Raw genomic sequence first — 20,691 nt, forward strand, 5'->3', positions numbered from 1 at the left:
TGCTCCCGCGCCTCACTCAGCCAGTGAGCGGGAACCGGTCCGTATGTGGGATCCGAACCCTAGGGCGGAAGCGCCGCTGCGCTTCCCAAGCGGCGCACTATCCAGTGCGCCACCGGGCCGGCCCGGAATTGTCTGTTTTAATATGTTATTTTCTCTTAAAGAATAAAGTTGTATGGACTAAAACACTCTGTAAATCAAGAGCCAAAAGAGATTCAATGTTTTAAGTATTTATGTATTTGCTTTTGTCTTATAGGTTAACAGCTTTTGCTTTAAGAGTACTTGGACAAGTAAATAAATATGTTGAGCAGAACCAAAATTCCATTTGTAATTCTTTGCTTTGGCTGATTGAGAATTGTCAATTAGAAAATGGATCTTTTAAGGAAAAATCCCAGTATCTCCCAATAAAATTACAGGTAAGGAAATCAGATGTACAAATTAGCAACAGTTTCATTTACAAGTTTGAGTTTCGTTCTCATCTATTATGGAAAGATGAAGAGAAGAAAAAATATATGTAATCCTGCAAGAAAGTCCTCTTGTAAACAGGCAAAGACCACAAAAGCCCTTTCCATGCTCTCAGAAGTGAAGAAATCTTCACAGTTCACCAGAGATCAAATAAGTGACAGATCTTAGACATCTCCTGTAACAGGCATTTGCAGTTCACAGGGCATAAACTCCAGAGATCTCAGAATGAGTGAAAGGTGCTAATCTGTCCCCCTACCCTTGGTATGAAATCTGTACCTGAAGTTCAGAGCCTTCTTACAAGTCAAGGCTGCAAAGTGTTGTCATGAAAGATTGGATCTTTTTTATATCCTGTTAGAGAGAATGGGGTCAATTTATGAAAAAGTGCAACAAACTGTTATTTGAGTTTAGAATCTATTGACAAGCTTAAATTACAGAGCACAGACAGTCCCCAATTTACAATGGTTCAATTTAAGATTTTTCAACTTTACAATGGTGTGAAAGTGATTAGCATTCAGTAGAAACTATACTTCAAGTACCCATCAACTGTTCTGTTTTTCACTTTCAATACAGTATTTAATAGATGACATGAGATATTCAACACTTTAATATAAAATAGTCTTTGTGTTAGATGATCTTGCCCAATTCTAGGCTAATGTAAGTGTTCTGAGCCTGTTTAAGGTAGGCTCGGCTAAGCTGTGATGTCTGGTAGGTTAGGTGTATTAAATGCATTTTCCGGGCTGGCCCGGTGGCGCACTCGGTAGAGTGTGGTGCTTGGGGGCGCGGCGGCGCTCCCGCCAAGGGTTCGGATCCCATATAGAGATCGGTCCACTCACTGGTTGAGCGCGGTGCGGGCGCGACACCGAGGGTTGCGATCCTGTTACCGGTCACGAAAAAAAGACAAAAAAGGAAAATAAATAAATAAATAAAATAAATGCATTTTCCACTTACCGTATTTTCAACTTATGATAAATTTATCTGGACATAACCCCAACATAAGCAGAGGAGCATCTGTAATTACATCACTCCAGGATATCTCTATAATATCTTCTATTCTTTAGAATGCTTCTTTAAGATTCAACAGAAGCTTTTTTTTCTGCTTGCTCCAATCCAGTCCCTTTTATATCAGGCATGAGTGACCTCCATGGCTGACCATGGGTCTTGTAATGGTCCTTTGCTGCATCAATAGCAGATTAGGACTCCCACAAGAAGTGGAGGCAACTGACATCATGCAGGTGCTATCTGAAGAGTAAAATATCGTATTAGTCCATTTCTGTTACTTATAACAAAATACCTGGAACTGGGTACTCTGCAAGAGAATGAAATTTATTGCTTATGATTTCTGAGGCTAGGAAGTCTAAAGTCCAGGGAACACAGCTGGTCTTGGTGGTGGTGACAGTGGTGGCAGGGTATCACATTGTGAAAATGGCAGACCACAAAGAGGAAAGAGAGCAAGAGGCCAACTTCCTCATTCGCTCTCCTTTTAAAGCCCTCCGAACCACGTCCATGACAAACATTTTTAATCCATTCACTACAGCATGGTTCTACAATCCAATCACCTCTTCAGGGCACCACCTTTCAATTACCATAATAGGATTTCCCACCCTCAACAGTTACAGTGGGGATTAATCTTCTAATATATGAGACTTGGGGGACACAATTCAGGCTTCAGTGAGTTTTGGGGGGACATAATTTGATCCACTACGTTCTACACCTGACCCCCTAAACTCAAGTCCTTTTCACATGCAAATACATTCATTTCATCCCCAAAGTCTTAACTTGTTTCAACTCAAAAGTCCAAAGTTCAAACTCCCATCTGTTATTTACTTGGAAGTTATTTACTTCCAAGATACAATGGTGGGATAAACATAGGGTACATAGTCCCATTCCAAAAGGGAGAAATAGGCCAAAAGAAAGGGGTAACAGGTCCCAAACAAGTCTGAAACCCAGCAGGGCAGGCATTAAATCTCAAAACTGGTGAATCATGTACCTTGACTCCACGTTCAATGTCCTTTGCGTGCTGGTGTTGGGGCTGGGTCCCCAAGTCCATGGGCAGCTGCTCCTATGGCTTTCCTGGTCTCAGGCCACACTTCAGTTCTCCTAGGCTGGCATTGCACTCTGGTAGCTCCACAATTCTGGGGTCTCCATGGCAGTCCTGCTCCCATGGTTCCACAAGGCATGACACTGCTTGGGTTTCTCTGCTGCAACTCCAACCCCACATTTCCACTATACATTCCTCTAGTGAAGGCTCTATGCAGTGAATCTGCCCTTATGGCAGATCTCTTCTTGGGTCCCCAGGCTTTTCCATACATCCTTTGAAATCTGGGTGGAGATTCCCAGGGCTTCAGAGCTCTGGCATTCTGTGAGCAGACAGACCTAACACCATGTGGATTCCATCAAGGCTTCCAGCTTGTATTTTCCAAAGTTGTGGGTCCAGCCCCACCTGTGGCCAATTTAGCCATGGTTGGAGCAGCCAGAGCAGCTGGGGTGCTGGTGCTGGAAGCAGCTTCCTGAGGTGGTCCTGGGCATCGAGCCAGTGGAGGGTGCTTCAGGCATGTTCCCCAAGACCATTCTGTCTCCCTAGGTCTTTGGGCCTGTAATATAAGGGTTGTCCCCAGAGGCTTCTGCAATGCCTTCAGGGCCTTTCTCCTACTCTTGATAATCCCATACTTATGTGTTAATCTTAGTACCACTGAATTTTTCTTCTGAAAATGCTCTCTGCTTCTCTACCATATGGCCAGGCTGCAAATTTTCCAGATCTTTACACTCTGCTTCCCTTTTAAATTCTGGCTTTATGTCCTGCCTTTGCCGCCATAACTCAGCATAGGCTGTTGCAAGTAGCCATAAAGCTTCCTTAATGCTTTACTGCTTAGAAATTTCTGCTACCAAATACTCTGGTTCACAACTCCTAGGTTCTATCTTCCACAAAGTCCTAGGGCATGGACAGAATGCAGTCAAATTCCTTGCCAGTTCACAGTAAGGGTGATCTTTGCCCCAGTTTCTGATAAACTCCTTATTTCTCTCTGAGACTTCTTTAGAGTGGCCTTTACAGTCCATATTTCTATCAGCATTCTGCTTGCCACCACGTAACCAGTCTCTAAGACATTCCAAACTTTCCCTCATCTCTTTATCTTCTTCTGAGTCCTCCAAACTCCTCCAACCTTTGACTAACATCCAGTTCCAAAGCCACTTCCACATTTCCAAGTGTTTGTTATAAGCAACACCCTACTTCTCTGGTACCAATTTTCTGTATTATTCCGTTTCTGATGCTTATAACAAAATACCTAGTACTGGGTAATTTAGAAAGAAAACAAAATTTATTGCTTACAGTTACAGGGCTGGAAATCCAAAGTCCAAGAACATAGTTGGTGAAGGTCTTGATGGTGGTGACAGTGATGGCAGGCATCACATTGTGAAAATGACCAGAGAGAGCAGAGAGAGAGCAAGGGGCCAACGTCCTCATTCATTCTCCTTTTAAAGCCCTCCAAACCACACCCCTGACCACCATTGTTAATCCATTCACTACATCATGGTCCTACAATCTAATCATCTCTTCAAGGAACCACCTTTCAATTACCATAATAAGATTTTCTACCCTCAACAGTTGCAGTGGAGATTAAGCTTCTAATATATGAGACTTGTGGACCACAATTCAAGCTTCAGTGAGTTTTGGGGAGATGTAATTCAATCTACTACAAGTACTATAACATTTTTTTCTTATATATCCATCCATCCATCGATCCATCTATCCACATTCATTCAACAGCCATTCACTGAGCACCTAATATATGTAAGGGCCTATTTTGTGCATGGTGGGCAGAAGAGGTGGGAAGGATGGATCCCAGATAGCATCCTTGCCACAAAGGAGCTCATACACTGATAGAGAAGGTGGGGTGTAAATGTAGTACCAATTCTAGCAACTCTAATCAATATATGTGTGTGTGTGCATTTATTTTAAAAAGAAATGAAAAGTTGTCTATATTTATGGTATAAAACATGATGTTTTGAGATATATATACACATTGTGGAATGGCTAAATTAAACTAATTAATATATGCATTACCTCACATTCTTTATTTGTATAGTGAGAACATTTAAAATCTCCTGTCTTAGCAATTTTCAAGTGTTATTAACTGCAATCACCATGTTGTGCAATAGACCTCCTGAACTTATTCTTCCTGTGTAAGTGAAATTTTGTATCCTTTGACAAATGTTTCCCCTATACATACATATATATGTGTGTGTATATATGTGTATGTATACTCACACACCACATTTTCTTTATTCATTCACCCATTGGTTTTCTGATGCTTATAACAAAATACCTAGTACTGGGTAATTTAGAAAGAAAACAAAATTTATTGCTTACAGTTACAGGGCTGGAAATCCAAAGTCCAAGAACATAGTTGGTGAAGGTCTTGATGGTGGTGACAGTGATGGCAGGCATCACATTGTGAAAATGACCAGAGAGAGCAGAGAGAGAGCAAGGGGCCAACGTCCTCATTCATTCTCCTTTTAAAGCCCTCCAAACCACACCCCTGACCACCATTGTTAATCCATTCACTACATCATGGTCCTACAATCTAATCATCTCTTCAAGGAACCACCTTTCAATTACCATAATAAGATTTTCTACCCTCAACAGTTGCAGTGGAGATTAAGCTTCTAATATATGAGACTTGTGGACCACAATTCAAGCTTCAGTGAGTTTTGGGGAGATGTAATTCAATCTACTACAAGTACTATAACATTTTTTTCTTATATATCCATCCATCCATCGATCCATCTATCCACATTCATTCAACAGCCATTCACTGAGCACCTAATATATGTAAGGGCCTATTTTGTGCATGGTGGGCAGAAGAGGTGGGAAGGATGGATCCCAGATAGCATCCTTGCCACAAAGGAGCTCATACACTGATAGAGAAGGTGGGGTGTAAATGTAGTACCAATTCTAGCAACTCTAATCAATATATGTGTGTGTGTGCATTTATTTTAAAAAGAAATGAAAAGTTGTCTATATTTATGGTATAAAACATGATGTTTTGAGATATATATACACATTGTGGAATGGCTAAATTAAACTAATTAATATATGCATTACCTCACATTCTTTATTTGTATAGTGAGAACATTTAAAATCTACTGTCTTAGCAATTTTCAAGTGTTATTAACTGCAATCACCATGTTGTGCAATAGACCTCCTGAACTTATTCTTCCTGTGTAAGTGAAATTTTGTATCCTTTGACAAACGTTTCCCCTATACATACATATATATGTGTATATATATATGTGTATGTATACTCACACACCACATTTTCTTTATTCATTCACCCATTGGTAGACACTTAGGTTGTTTCCATATCGTGGCTATTGTGAATAATGCTTCAATGAGCAGTGTAGTGCAGAATCTCTTCAACATATTGATTTCCTTTCCTTTGGAAATATACCCAGAAGTGGAATTGCTGGATCGTATGGTAGTTCTATTCTTAGTTTTCTGAAGAACCTCCATACTGTTTTCCATAATGGTTGTACTAATTTGCATTCCCCACCAACAGTGTATCCATATCCTCTCCCATACTTGTTATCTCTTGTCTTTTGATAATAGTCATCCTAACAAGTGTGAGGTGATATCTCATTGCAGTTCAATGTGCATTTCCTTGATAAGTAGTGATGTGGAGTATTTTTTCATATACCTGGCATTTTGAATTGGAGACAGAGAGGGTGGTTCATTCAAAGTACGGGGACCATGGGAACTAGGGGGTGAGTGGCATGAAATAAAGCTGGTGAGTTAAGTGGACTTCATTGAAGGTCTTATAAGAATTGCATTGGAATATCACTCCCTAAAAGTAAAAAATATGGGAGAAGAGAGACTAAATAGTGCCTCATAGAGAAGGTGGCATTTGAACAGGGTCTTGAAGGAGGGGGGAGAACTTGAACGTGGTGAAGAAGTATGAAGTGGGGGAGGAGGGGGGAGAACTTGAACGTGGTGAAGAAGTGGTGCTGGGGAGGGGGTGGGATGGGAGAAGCGAGGAAGTGACGGCTGTCAAGCAAGAAAGACCCAGAGCTTACTGAGAAATGGTAAACCGTCCAACCAGAGTGCGTGAAGGGCAAGAGTGGAAGATAAGGCTCAAAACAGAGATTAGAACCAGGTCATTTCACTTTAAAGACACCATTTCACTCTCCTTCTACACACTGCTTGTTTTTAGGGTACACTGTCTTTAGAAGCCCGAGAGAACACCTTATATCTCACAGCCTTTGCTGTGATTGGAATAAGGAAGACTTTTGATATATGCCCGCTGGTGGTAAGTAAGAGTTTTCTTTCTCTACACCCATTATTTCTTTCTGTACCGTAGACTGGAGGGAACACCAATCCGCTTTTCATTTCAAAAGCTTCTTTTCCTTCTTTTCGCATTACTTGAAAATGACTTTAATTTCAGAATCAAAGGCTTTTAGAACTATGATAATATTAGAGTCCACCTAGTCCAACCAACTCATCGACAGTTAAGAAGGCTGAAGCCTGTATGTCAGGTGAATTTAATTGTGCAGTATCACAGGATGGTACTGAATTGTTGAGCTGAGACGAGAGCTAATAACTAGAACTGTGATAGAATGACCCAGTGTTCACAGGTCTCCCCTCTTATCTCTACTAAGTCTTACTATACAAGGGTATTTCAAAAAGTTCATGGAAAAATAGAATAGAAAAATAATACGAATTTTAGGGTTCGGATCCCACATACAGACTGGCCGCTCACTGGCTGAGCGAGGAGCGGAGGCAACACCGAGGGTTGCGATCCCGTTGCCGGTCCTGGTCCGGCACAGGCACGACACTGAGGGTTGCGATCCGTTGCCGGTCACGAAAAAAGAGACAAAAAGACAAAATAATAATAATAATAATAATAATAATACGAATTTTTCCACGAACTTTTTGAAGTACCCTCATGTGAATGTTACTGTTCCTCTATAGTTGAGGCATTCTGTATCATACAAGTGCTGAGGATACACAACAGAAAGTTTGCTTCTTTGGGCTGTGTTGTTTCATTTGCTTGGAAGCCGAGGGGATAAAAGAGAGGATCCACATACGTAAATCAACATAGAAGGAGGTTCCAAAGGTTAACAAAGATGATACCCTCGTCTGGGAAGAGATAGACCCCTGAGCTGAGGTTAAATGCTCCTGCCTGCAAATCAGAAGCCTGTCAGACATGTGCCTCAAACCAGGATATAGAACTGAGATGGAAAAACCCAAGGGGATTTGCAGGACTTGAACCACAAAACAAAACCATTTTTTTAGTTTATTTAGAAAGCCTTGGTATTTACACTTAACATGAAAACATAATCGATGAGGATCAGTTCCCAGGGGCCTGGAGGACCAGCCAGCAGAGGCACAGATGGAGTGGGGTGGGAAGGAGCTTTCCCCTAACCCACTTATCCATAATAACAATCCCAGTGGTCCCAGGACAAGTGATAGAGACTATTTTCCCAGGAATTATTAGGATCGAACAATACTGTGGCAGCTTGGCTATTTTTCTGCTATTTATGGTCTGGGTTTTTTTAGAAGAACTCCTTTTGAACATGTGAGCCTGTCTCAGCTGTTCTGAGAGGGAATGTTGTCTCTCTGAGAGGTGAATGTTGTCCCTAGGCTTTCAGCCTCTTCCCGCTGGAGACTAGGTCTGATGGTGGAATCAGAAACTAAAGGGACATAATCTCTAAAGGGGAGTGAGAATTCAGAGGCAAAAAGCTTCATCCAGTTTGGACAACCACGATGTCCCTTCTAAGTCTATGTCTGCTCCTTCTCATGGGAGCACTTGCTTCATTGAGACACCGTCTGTTTCCATTAGGTCAGTCCGCTTTCCACCCTGGGAGCACTTGCTTCATTGAGACACCGTCTGTTTCCATTAGGTCAGTCCGCTTTCCACCCCTCCTCTTGCCCAAGCCAGGATGGTGCGACCTCGGTATCGTTCATATCAGTTGACAGGCTGATGCTTGACAAAGAAACTTAGGTTTCCTCTTCTTTTGTTTCCAGAAAATCAACACAGCTCTAACTAAAGCTGACACCTTTCTGCATGAAAATACTCTCCCGGCCCAGAGCACCTTCACGCTGGCCATCGCTGCATATGCTCTTTCGCTGGGCGATAAAACTCACCCACAGTTTCGTTCAATTGTTTCCGCTCTGAAGAGGGAAGCTGTGGTTAAAGGTATGACTGTTCCAAACATTTATTCAGCAAGCATTTACTAAGTACATTGAGGCTGCTAGTTCTGGGAAGTGGGTGGTAGCATGCAAAATCCCTGCCCTCAAGGAACAAATCATCACAATGCAATGTAATAAGAGCTGTTATTCCTCCATCAAATATTTATTCATTTCTTTATTCAACAGATATGAATTTAGTATCCTATGGATACCTCCTATGTACTAGGCACTGTTCTAGGCTCTGGGGATAAAGCAACCAAACAAACAGACCAAAATAACAAATCCAGATCCTCATGAAACTTACTTCCAAACTGGGGAGAGACAAGCACGATAACTAAGTAAAACTTTGAGAATAGGTTGGCAATGACTGATACGAAGAAAAATAAAATAGGGAAAGGAGGTAAGGTAAGGTCGCGGGTTGTCATTTTAGATAGGGCCACTGGGCTTAAGCCTCACTGAGAAAATGTATTTGAGTTGAGACCTGAAAGGAAATGAGGAAACAAGTCCTGTGGCTATCTAGAAGACTGCTGCTGGTGGAAGAACAGCACAGGCAAATGTCCTGAGGCACCAGCATGCCTGATACCCTAGAATGGCAAGGAGGCCAGTGTGGCTGCCGAGGACCGAGCTGAGGAGTAAGAACTGAGGTCAGGGAAGAAAAGAGTGAGGGAGCAAGGGAAGGTTGTGTAGGATGTTAGAGGTCATTACAGGGACACTTCAGGGCTTCTGAATACTGTTGTGCAATGAACAAGGCACCCAAGCAAACAGGTGGATGGAGACTGCAATCCAGCTCATGCTCCACTCTGCAGCCATGTACCCTGGTTGAGGGCTGACATCACCCACACCAAGGGCTGTCTGTGTCTCATTCACGTCAAGGTGCTGTGGGACCAAAGAGAATCCTAGGATTTAACTTCCAGGATGAGTGAGAAGAGAAGCCATTGGATCTCGAACAATACAGTGCATGACCTGGCTTGCATTTTACCGGGTTTGCTATAAAAGTATGTATTTTGCATTGAAGAATAAAGACACTGCTTCAAGAATAAAGTAGAAGAGAGCAGCGGTGGTCACTGGCACGGCTGGGCACTTCTGAGCCCTCTCCTGGCTGAGGTTTTCTGAAAGTTTTATAAATCTTGCTTGAGATTGATGACCATCTATAAAATTTGACTTCTGTCATTATTTAAAAATGACTAAGTATTAATGTATAACTCAAAACCACTTGTACAATACTTCAAAAATAACACGAAAGAAGCATCTAGGGCATTTGAGATGCGGATTATAAAATGACAATTTAAGAGCTAGAAGGGAACTTAATAATTTGAATAATATTTGAGCTGAAAGTTTCTTTAAAAACCTAAACTAAACCTTTCATTTTAAATACAGCAAATCTGAGTCTCTGAGAGGGAGGGAAAGTAGTTATCATGTATATTATATTTGATATATAATATTATGTACATTATAATGTAGTTATGAATTGTAAACAGACTCATCAAACTTTTGATGAACCTTCAAAAATGATTTTCAAATATACTTTTCTAGTTTTGTAAGAAATAATTTGTTCCAGAAAGGATTTAAGGTGACAGGTTTAAAACACTAGAGCAATAACAAATATAATTTAGAACCTAACTTATGAAAAGTACTTATATGTGAAATTGTCTTTAAATTGGATGGAGATAATAAAAGACTGAACTAAGATATGGGGGTGTGATCTCATAATTTCCAGGATGTGAATTTTTTCCAGTAGGGAAAAAGGTTTTGTAGTGTCAATAATAATAATAACTCTTTATATGTGCATGGTGCTTTCTGGTTTACAAAAACTTGTACATTTAGTATTTCATTTGAGTTTCACTGCACAGAAGAAAATATTATCTACACTTTACGTACTTGGAAACTGAGTCCCACAGAACTGTAGGAACTTGCTGAAGTTGACACAGTCAGTTATTAGTAGAAGAAAGAATAGAACCTGGGTCTGCTAATTCCCAGTTTATTGCACTATCTACTCTACCATACTGCCTCCTTCTAGTACATGTGCACTTTCCATGTTGACCTTTTTAAATAAAGACAAGTAGCACTGTATTAAGGAATCTTGTTTTGTATTGGTTACCTTGAGGAAGTTCTTCTTACAAAAAAAAGCAAGTAACTTCCAGAAACCAAAAGGTCATAATCTACCTGCTGGAATTGCTATGTCAAATTCACAGTTTTAATCATATTAATAAATGTGATTTATTGATGTTCAGGTAATCCACCCATTTATCGCTTTTGGAAAGATGATCTTCAACATCATGATAACCCTGCACCTAACACCGGTACGGCACATATGGTAGAAACTACTGCCTATGCTTTGCTCACCAGTCTGAACTTGAAAAACATGAATTATGTCAACCCAATCATCAAATGGCTATCTGAACAGCAGAGGTACGGAGGCGGCTTTTATTCAACCCAGGTAACATCTCCATGTCTTGTTTCTTCCTCGCGTAGACATTTCTGTTGTCTCCAATACCACACATTCCACACTCATTCTGGTCTCCATGCTTTTGTCCACCAAATGAGCATGTCCTAGATATGAGTAACATCTGGAACCAAAGGACCTCCTTATTATACAGAGGAGGAGATGAGCCCAGGGAGGTTCATTCAGGGAGTTAGTGGCAGAGCCAAAATCAGACCTCATGCCTCCTGACTCAGCCCAGTGCTTCCTTTATGATTCTTAATGACCATGAGAGGCTAGGAAGGTTATCCACAATGACGTCACATCCTGGGTAATAAATAGTGATTGATATGTGGACAAAAGTACTGATGTCCCCCCCCAAAAAAATAAAAAATGAGAGAAATACTGATTAGTGTATGTTTCTTTACCTATCAGTGTAAACTCATTTGTGTATGTGTATTTTGTGTGTCATAACTATTATGTAGTTGTATACTATACATCTGTATTCAAAGTTTAGCTCAAATGTTAACATCTTCCCTGTCCCTTAGATGTTTAGGTAATCATAGAGTGTGTATTATCTATATATATAAATTTTAGAGGTAGAGGGGTCCTTTGAGGTTAATTTATTGATTATCTAACGGGTTTCATCTTGGGTACAACTGTAGGCTTATTAGAAAAGAGTACCCTGTTGATTAGGACTGGCTGCCATGAACATAGGTAGAGGGAGAAGACACATATTTAACTTCTCTGACCTAGTCACATTAGCTGATTATACAGATGAGGAAAATGAGGTCCAGAGATATAAAGTTCATTCATTTATTACTTTGACAAATACTTATTGAATAGCAACCATATGTACCATATATACCCACTAAATGCAATGGACACTGTCTTAGTCCACTTTGCGCTGCTGTAACAGAATATCACAGACTGGGTAATTTATAATGAATTGAAATTTATCATCTCATGGTTCTGGAGGCTGGGAAGTCCAAGACTGAGAGGTCAGCATCTGTCAAGTGCCTTCTTGCTGTGTTATCTCTTGGCAGAAGGGCAAAGAGAGGATGAGGCGGGGAGAGAACAAACTCATCCTTTTATAAGGAACCCACTCCTGTAATAACAGACCCACTCCCATTACAACAGCAGTAATTCGTTCATGAGGGCGGTGCCCCCCTCACCTAAATACCTCTCATTAGGCCCCACCTCCCAACACTGCCACAATGTGGATCAAGTTTCCAATTCATGAACTTCAGAGGACACATTCAAACCATAGCAGACACCAAGAAAGACATACTATCTACTTGCCCCATGAATTTTCCATTGCAGTGGGGAAGACCAACAATAAACTATAAATTAAAGTACTGAAAATTGGTATAAATGCTATAAAGGGCAGAAAGGAAACATTTAAAACAGAAAATAATGGGATGGGGGAGTTTATGGCCTCACTGTGGAGATATTTAAGCTCAGACCAAAGGATGAGAAACAGATAATCATGCAGAGTTGGAGGCATCCTGCAGAGTGACTTGCCTGACGTCACACACACAGAATATGTAGAGGACTGGATCTGAGGCCACAACTCATTCCTGTCCTTGCTAATAGCAGCATTCTCACGGTGGAGGGATGTTCCTTCCACCTCCACAATGGGGCCCTAAACCCATTTCACTCAGTTAGCTGGAGGTTCATCTCTAGACAATGCTGCCCTACCCTCTCATTAGAAAATCATTTGCAGAGAAGGAATATATAAATAAGCTAAACATATTTTTGTGCCTTGCTAATTGTTGATAGGATACAATCAATGCCATCGAGGGACTGACAGAATATTCACTCTTGGTTAAACAACTCCACCTGAATATGGATATCAATGTCTCTTACAAGCACAAAGGAGACTTCCACCATTATAAAGTGACAGAGAAGAATTTCCTTGGAAGACCAATAGAGGTAAATAAAGACTTTTTCATAATATTTTACAATTGATTGGGACCATTGAAATCATCTGTTCTACCCTTATTTTACAAATGTATTTATTGACTATTAAATGTATGTTGAGTGTCTGCTGTGTCCTGGGCACTGAGGATTCAAAAATAAAACACAAAGAACCTATGTACTGGGGAGAGACAGTCATTTAAACAGACAATGAAAAATAAGAGTCTTGATTGGTACATGGAAGTGCAGAGGGGGGGGTCTCCTGATCCAGGCTGAGAGGTGGGGGTAGTTTGTCAAATGTGTCTAGATGTCTGGGTTAAATCTGAAAGAATCGGAAGGAATTAGCCTGGTGAAGAAAAGAGAAGAATAATCCAGACAGAGATAACAGTTCACACAAAGGTACAGTGGTGCAGTAACAGTGGAGATGTGTTTGGGAGTCTGCCAGTGGCTCCTTCTGGCCCTGGTCATTCATGCAGACTGTGGCCTGGTTGGAATTGGTCCTTAGGTCCCCTGACTTCTTGCCCTACGTCCTTTGCTACTGCTGTTTTCCATCATAGTGAACACTTTGATGGCTTACGAGAATTTCTCAAAGAAAAGGGAACATTAGAAATGTTGCTTTGTCCCCCACGGATTTGTCACCCCTCTTCCCCTGGGTGATGGAGCTGCGAAGCATTACTCAAAGCCCATCTCTTCCGAGCAGTGAGAAGCCCCAACGTGGTTAATTTCCCAGAACCCTCGAGAGAGAGGCATTCCTTCCATTTGGGAAATTAACCCCGAATTGGGGTTTTCTTCCTGCATTTATTCTTCAGCCCAGAAAGTTACAGCAAGAGACATAGGTGGAGTTACAGTTTAACAATATAGGCTGGTAACTTTCAGNAAAGAACCTATGTACTGGGGAGAGACAGTCATTTAAACAGACAATGAAAAATAAGAGTCTTGATTGGTACATGGAAGTGCAGAGGGGGGGGTCTCCTGATCCAGGCTGAGAGGTGGGGGTAGTTTGTCAAATGTGTCTAGATGTCTGGGTTAAATCTGAAAGAATCGGAAGGAATTGCTTGTTTTACTGAATGTTACCAGTGTATGTTGTTAAAATATAACCACACCTATGTTCTCTTCCTGTAACTTCCTGGTCTGGAGAATAAATGCAGGAAAAGAACCCCAATTCATGGTTAATTTCCCAAATGGAAGGAATGCCTCTCTCTTGAGGGTTCCAGGAGATTAACCCCTTTGGGGTTTCTCACTGCTCAGAAGAGATGGGCTTTGATAAATCCTTTGCAGCTCCATCACCCAGGAGAAGAAGGGTGACAAATCTGTGGGAAGCAAAGCAATAGTGAGAGTGTGGGTGAGGGCAATGAGTTCTGCCTGTTGGGAAGTGGTGTTAGGGGGGAGGGGGACTCCCAAATGGGTAACTGAAGGAGAAGAAATTTGGGCTTTGCTGGGGGACACTGGATATCCCCTAGAGGCCAGAAAATTAAGGAGAGCAACAGTGTGGGCCTGTGCATCCTCATAGGAGGGGCTACAAAGGTGCAATTCATTCACATATTGTATTAAAGTGGTAGAGGTTGGAGGAAGTTCAGATAAGTCTTGAGCTAAGGCCTGGCTGAAGAAGTGGGGGCTATCCTGAAACCACTGAGGTAGTACTGTCCAGGTGGGTTGTTGGGAACGACACATATCAGGATCAGTCCAAGTGAAGGCGAACAGCTTTTGACAGGAAGATTTTAAGGGGATCGCGGGTTATTTGATAACTAATATAAATTATTGAAGATTTTTTAGCAGGTTTGTGAATTGTTTGACAATAGTATTTGATTAGGGTGTTAACTGTGTGTCTGTAATGCTCAGAATACCCTTTGTATGAAAATTATTTTTTTTCTAAACTCAACTCAAGTATTACATTTTTATTATGGGCTCCCTCAATCTCCCCAACTCTTCCTCCAACAAAATAGAACAGTCTATCTCCTGAAAATGACAAAGAAACTTAATATGTTGCTTTGCCCCCCACGGATTTGTCACCTCTCTTCCCTGGGTGATGAAGCCACAAAGGATTACTCAAATCCAATCTCTTCTAAGCAGTGAGAAGCCCTGAAGTGGTTAATTCCCCAGAACCCTCAAGATAGAGGCATTCCTTTCATTTGGGAAGTTAACCACAAATTGAGGTTCCCTTCTTGTATTTATTCTCCACCCCAGGAAGTTATAGTAAGAGACATAGGTGGAGTTACAGTTTAACAATATAGGCTGGTAACTTTCAGTGAAACAAGCCAGATGACATTCTATAAGGCAGGAAGAGACATAGATGGGCTTAAAGTTTTAACAAGTTTAACAATAGAAGCTGGTAACATTCAGTAAAAACAAGTCAGATGACATTCTATTAGGCAATTAAGTAATCCACCAACAAAAGCTTGATCTTAGCAAACAGTCTCTTCTTACAGAAATTTCCCAGTATCTTTACATATCAATCAGTAACTTGTCTGTCTTTGAACCACAGCCTTGCTGTGTTACAACTCTTTATCTTACAACAGAGACTCAATAGCCTGGGGAAAATTTCCTGTTTTTTGTAAGGTCAATATTTGAAACTGCAAGGCTTTGGAAAACCAGGCCCTGTGAAGTACATTTGCTTTATAGTATACTCCACAAGAAAAACTAGGTTCTATATTAACATTAACGTCCAGTATACAGCTGTTAATAAATATTTTTCTAATTACCATATTTGTATTATTTTCAAGTATATTTAAGTATACAAATGATTGGAAGTAGTTCTCACTGTTCACGTCTTCCACAAATTAGTGTTTGTAAAAATTAAATAAGCATGAGAAATAAAATTTAATGCAAAAATTGCATAATGGTGGCCCATAGTAAAAAAAAAAAAAAAAGATACAGATATAGATGTGGATATAGACATAGATATATGCCAACATTTAAAGACAAGGAGATTTAAAAATATATATGATTCCCAACTTCCCTTGAAAAACTAACAGATCTGGCAACAGGGCTCTGAGCATTGGCATGTCCTCTTCAATTTTCTCCTGCAATCTCCACCAGTCACATGACATACATGTATGCATTTATGTCCACACATACATCATGCCTGGGCTGCTGCATGCATTTGCCCTTATGAATGGCTGCTGCATGCATTTGCCCATTTAGGAATGTCTCCTTTCCCTGAGAGAATTTAGAGTTCACCAGAGATTCACTTTCTGCATCTAAGCTGTAATGAGGAGCTCTTGGCCTGAAGATGTGGTAGGCCTATTTGAGGTAGCTGGAATTATTCTTCTCTACAGGGGTAATGCTGGAGGGGACCTCTTGTCCTCTTAAAATAACTTAAACCTCAGCCCCGGATGCTGCTTCCATGCGAAACCTGGGCTGTTAATATCTAGTTTGGAATTCTTTTCTCCAGCACTTCCTGTAATGTGTTACATGAAAGGATGTTGGACGGTCAAGAATGTGTGGGAAACTCCAAATGAAGTTAAACAAGTTTTTAAATACAGGATTCCCCTGTTCTTTAATATGTATGTGACTAAGTGTGATGACTCTGGGGAGGAAGAGGAGCAGAGTCAGGGCACAGTGCACAACAGTTCCCAGACTTATTTGTCCATAGAAGCCTTTTCTCACGTAGCATCTCAAGGCACTCATTTTCCAGTAAATGCTGCTATGTTGTCAGGGGGAACAAGAAAGTGGACCTATTTTCCTGCACTTACTAAACTTTGGAGGAAAGATGGACAAACTTTAATGCATACCAGGTCCCTTTTGCACTAGCATGCTAAGCAAAGAGAAGGGGAGGCTGCAGACTTGGGGTAAAGGAAGAGCCAACTCTTCAGAGCCCTTGCTTAAAGTGATCTCCCCCATACCTTCCTCAAATTAGGGAGCCTTTGGATGATAGGGTTTCCCTAGAAAGGAGAATTACTTAACCCAGTCCATGTCTTCACTTTCCTCCTAGCAGAGTGAGAAGAAGAGCAGCAGCATCTAAGGATTTGGCAGGCTTGGGTGGTGCTAGGGGGTTGGGGTGGGGTGTTAGGGGTTTTGACAAGCAAAGCCCAGTGCAGGTGGGCAAGAGGAGCCATCGAGAGATGGAAGGAGGGTGCAGAGGGGAAGGAGAGGGAGAAAGATGGATTGCATCCACTTTGGAGCTACGTGGGGGCTCCCTCTTCTTGGTGGTATGAAAATGATCTCCATTGGCACACAGGATGCTGATTCTTGAGCTACGCATGGAAAGGAATTTATTTGGTTGGCAAAAGGAGATATTAAGATCCAGTTTTACCGTAACCATATAGAAATGAAAACTTAGCCAAAAGCGACCTCTGACATGCCGGTTTTGTTGACTCACTCAGGATATCTCAGACATCTCATTTACATGTGGAAGGGAAGGGGGAAGTTCCAGCATTTTTTGTGCCTGTGATTTGCATAGGATCTTCAATGTCTTACCCTTAAGGGAGGCTGGAAGGTGTCAGCCCACTCTCTTCGTTGCTCTGTCTTTCCTCCTGTTGAATGATGAAAGCAAGTGTGGTTTCTCTATCCACCTTCCCAGGTGCCTCTCGATGATGACCTTGTCGTCAGCACGGGACATAGCAATGGCTTGGCGACAGTACATGTAAGTATTTAATTGACAACCAACAGGGAGTTATGCATCTATTCATACGAGGTAACATAAAAGTTAGGGACTTTGCCTCAAAGTCAGAAATTCTGGGCTTGGGTAACCATGACTAAAGTAGGATTCATTTATCTAATTCCTTCTAGGGAGCTTGGTAGCTGGCTTCACAATTTACTTCTGAAAATGATTTGTTAATCCTTATATGTATACATTCTGTATATTTTTGAAAATTACATATGTCTATATAGAGAGGTATGTAGTTTTATGGTTATATATGTATATATACATATGACAAATGTGTATGTATGTAAGTATATATGTGTGTGTGCACATGTATGTTTTCTGTGCTTAGTAACACAGTCACATCTCATTTATTCAGCCTCAGTGGGAATTGATGTGTTATACATAAAGGCTTAAGTTTCTTTTATTTTAGCCATTTGGCAGTTGCAAGTTTTTCTAAGCAGTTTGTGTATGTCTATGCAGTCTTAAACTGTGTGTTCTGAGCATAAATTAATTCTACTGATGATTTTAATTATGCTATTATCTTTAGTCATTAATTCCTTCAAGTACTGTTTATAAGTTTGCATGAGGGAGAGTGGATTGTCCATCTTTCTGTCGCTTCTAGTATCTCTCAATATACCTACTTCTGGCACCACCCCTGCTCACCCATGCATATCTGTAATTTTTTGTTTGCCATGATGGTGTGTGGGCTGGGAGAACCCACACTCCCCAGCCTTGTAATGTCATGTGTAAAATTAAAGTGCACAGGCTCAAGGATGAGAGCCTTGGGAACTTTCCGGTAGCATAAGGTGCTCAGATTTGACCACATGGGATTTGAACCAAGATTCTGCCTGGCCAGAAGTCATTTTTTGCTTATTTGGGGCTTCTCAGTTATATTTCAGAGTGTGGCGTTTGCTGAAAGTCCAGCTGCTAGAAAAATGAGTCATGAACGTACACCATTTGTACTGGGTCGTGAGAACGACACCTTGCACAACCCATCCGAGCAGCTATACTCCCATAATACCTTTTTCACTTTCCCATGGTACCATTTTAAATAGAATCTTCTTGTTTACCTGTCTCAATGTAGGTAAAAACTGTAGTTCATAAAACCAGTACTTCTGAGGAAATCTGCAGCTTTTATTTGAAAATTGATACCCAGGACATTGAAGGTAAAACAGCTTTTTTTACACTGTAATTTTGGCTAAACATAAAGGATGTCAAATAGAGTGCTTCCCTGATGAGAAAAAATGTGCTTGCTCAAAAAACAAATTTTCTTAATCAAGTTCTTTATCAGGCTGACATACAAGTAAACATTACTGTCAATTATTATAGTAGATGTAACTTTTAAACAATCGTTATATTAAATCATTGTATGAAATAACCTAATAACTAAGAACTGTTGTAATTATTTAAAGACTGCCTGGTATTGTCAGTAGCCATGAATTTCCATTAAGATCACCCAAAATGCCAACTTCCAAATCACAAATCATATTTCAGTGTGTTCAGAGGCTTGCTTATTAATGATTCTGTTCTGACAGTTTCCTAAACAGCTAAAAAACAGTTGACTCTCATATTTGTTTCTTGCTTGTTTGTTGTGTGTGCCAGCATCCAGCTACAGCGGTGACTCGGGATACAAACGTATAATAGCATGTGCCAGGTGAGCTGTCCCTACAAAGCGGGCTGTAGACATCAAGGTCTCCCTTTTGCCAAAGTAGCATTTCTTTACCTTCTTAAAAAATTTAAGATGTCCAGAAGACACAAAAAATTGTTAATTTTTTTAGAATGAAGAACACAGCAGGTATTCTTAAGTAGCTACTTAGCATAAAGAACAGCTTCGGTTTTGCTCATGTATAGTTTTCTCTCCCATCTTTGGTCTTCTTCGGATTCAAACAGTGTAATATTAATTTTTTTTTCTGTCTTGCAGAAGAGTAGAGAGGTGATATAAGTATTAGGAAAAGAAAATGCAGAAGATTCTGTCATAAGCAGCTCCTACTCTTTTACTAAGAAAAATCTCATAGCCAGCGGTTCCCAACTCAGCTGCACATTGAAGTCAGCTGGAGAACTTTTAGAAATGCCCAAAGCTCAGATCTGAGTGCCACTGGTCATTCTAACGGTAGCTGGGGTTGAGAACCACTGATGCTAAAACCTCTGCTGACTAAATACAGAGGCCTAAATAGGTCGCTGTATTGGTTTCCTATTGCTGCTAGGTAACAATTTACTGCAAACTTAATGGCTTAAAACAACACAAACTTATTATCTTACTATTCTAGAGATCACAAGTCCTAAAATTAGGGGGTTGGCAGGACTGTATTCTTCTGGGAGGCTCTAGAGGAGAACCCATTTTCTTGTCTTTTCCAAATTCTAGAGGCTGCCTGTGTCCTTGCCTCGTGCCCCTTCCTCTGTCTTCAATGCCAGCATTGTGGCATCCTCCAGTCTCTCTGACGCTGACCCCTGCTTTCCTCATCACGCCTCCTCTGACTCTCCTGTGTCTTTCCCTTATTAAGGTCCTTGTGACGCCATTGGGCCTGCCCAGATAATCCAGACAACCTCCCTATTTCAGATTCTTAATCACATCTGTAAAGTCCCTTTCCATGTAAGGTGACACAGTCACAGGTTCAGGGGATTAAGTCATGAGCATCGTGGGGGCCATTATTCTGCTTACCATGGCCACCATCCTAAAATGTTTATGAAAGTGTAGGTTTTTGAAAATATCTCCATATTTTTGGCTTTAGCAATCATGCAGAGTCAGTGAGTGGCAGAGTCGGGACCAGAACGCAGGCCTCTTTCCTTTTCCTTCCATCGCCCCTCAATCCTTCCCGTTGTGCTGTGTTTCCTCAACTCTTCATCACAGTCAGTAGCAGTAATACCTATGGGTGGTATTTTTCTGTTTTCACTTATAACGACACATGATGCCAAAGCACTCAGTATGGATCACAGAGGTTCAATAGGGTTGTGTGACAGATTAGAGCAAAAAAGGACTTTAGGGATGATATAGTAATCCCCCTATTTTAGAAATAAACAAACTGAGACCAAAGGGATGAAGTAATCTGCCACGTTTTCGCAGTTATAGGCAGAGCTAGGGGCTCAAATCCCTGACCCCTGATACCCAATCCAGCGTCTACA

General features: G+C 40.9%; 1 protein-coding gene across 1 annotated transcript in view; it reads left to right on the plus strand.

Annotated features, from left to right (window-relative positions):
- C5 (complement component 5) overlaps positions 1-19,225 on the plus strand; it is a gene marked incomplete at its 3' end in the record, with an annotated part of 143,804 nt that extends 124,579 nt beyond the window's left edge. The window contains exons 27-34 of the mRNA XM_008573377.1: positions 254-413; positions 6,669-6,764; positions 8,483-8,654; positions 10,879-11,084; positions 12,849-13,001; positions 17,506-17,568; positions 18,656-18,737; positions 19,174-19,225. Coding sequence (XP_008571599.1) covers positions 254-413; positions 6,669-6,764; positions 8,483-8,654; positions 10,879-11,084; positions 12,849-13,001; positions 17,506-17,568; positions 18,656-18,737; positions 19,174-19,225 — 984 coding nt within the window. The remainder of the gene's footprint in view (positions 1-253; positions 414-6,668; positions 6,765-8,482; positions 8,655-10,878; positions 11,085-12,848; positions 13,002-17,505; positions 17,569-18,655; positions 18,738-19,173) is intronic.
- Positions 19,226-20,691: the final 1,466 nt, after the last annotated feature.

The sequence above is a fragment of the Galeopterus variegatus genome, unplaced genomic scaffold, assembly GCF_000696425.1.
Source record: "Galeopterus variegatus unplaced genomic scaffold, G_variegatus-3.0.2 Scaffold912, whole genome shotgun sequence".
Taxonomy (NCBI): Eukaryota; Metazoa; Chordata; class Mammalia; order Dermoptera; family Cynocephalidae; genus Galeopterus; species Galeopterus variegatus.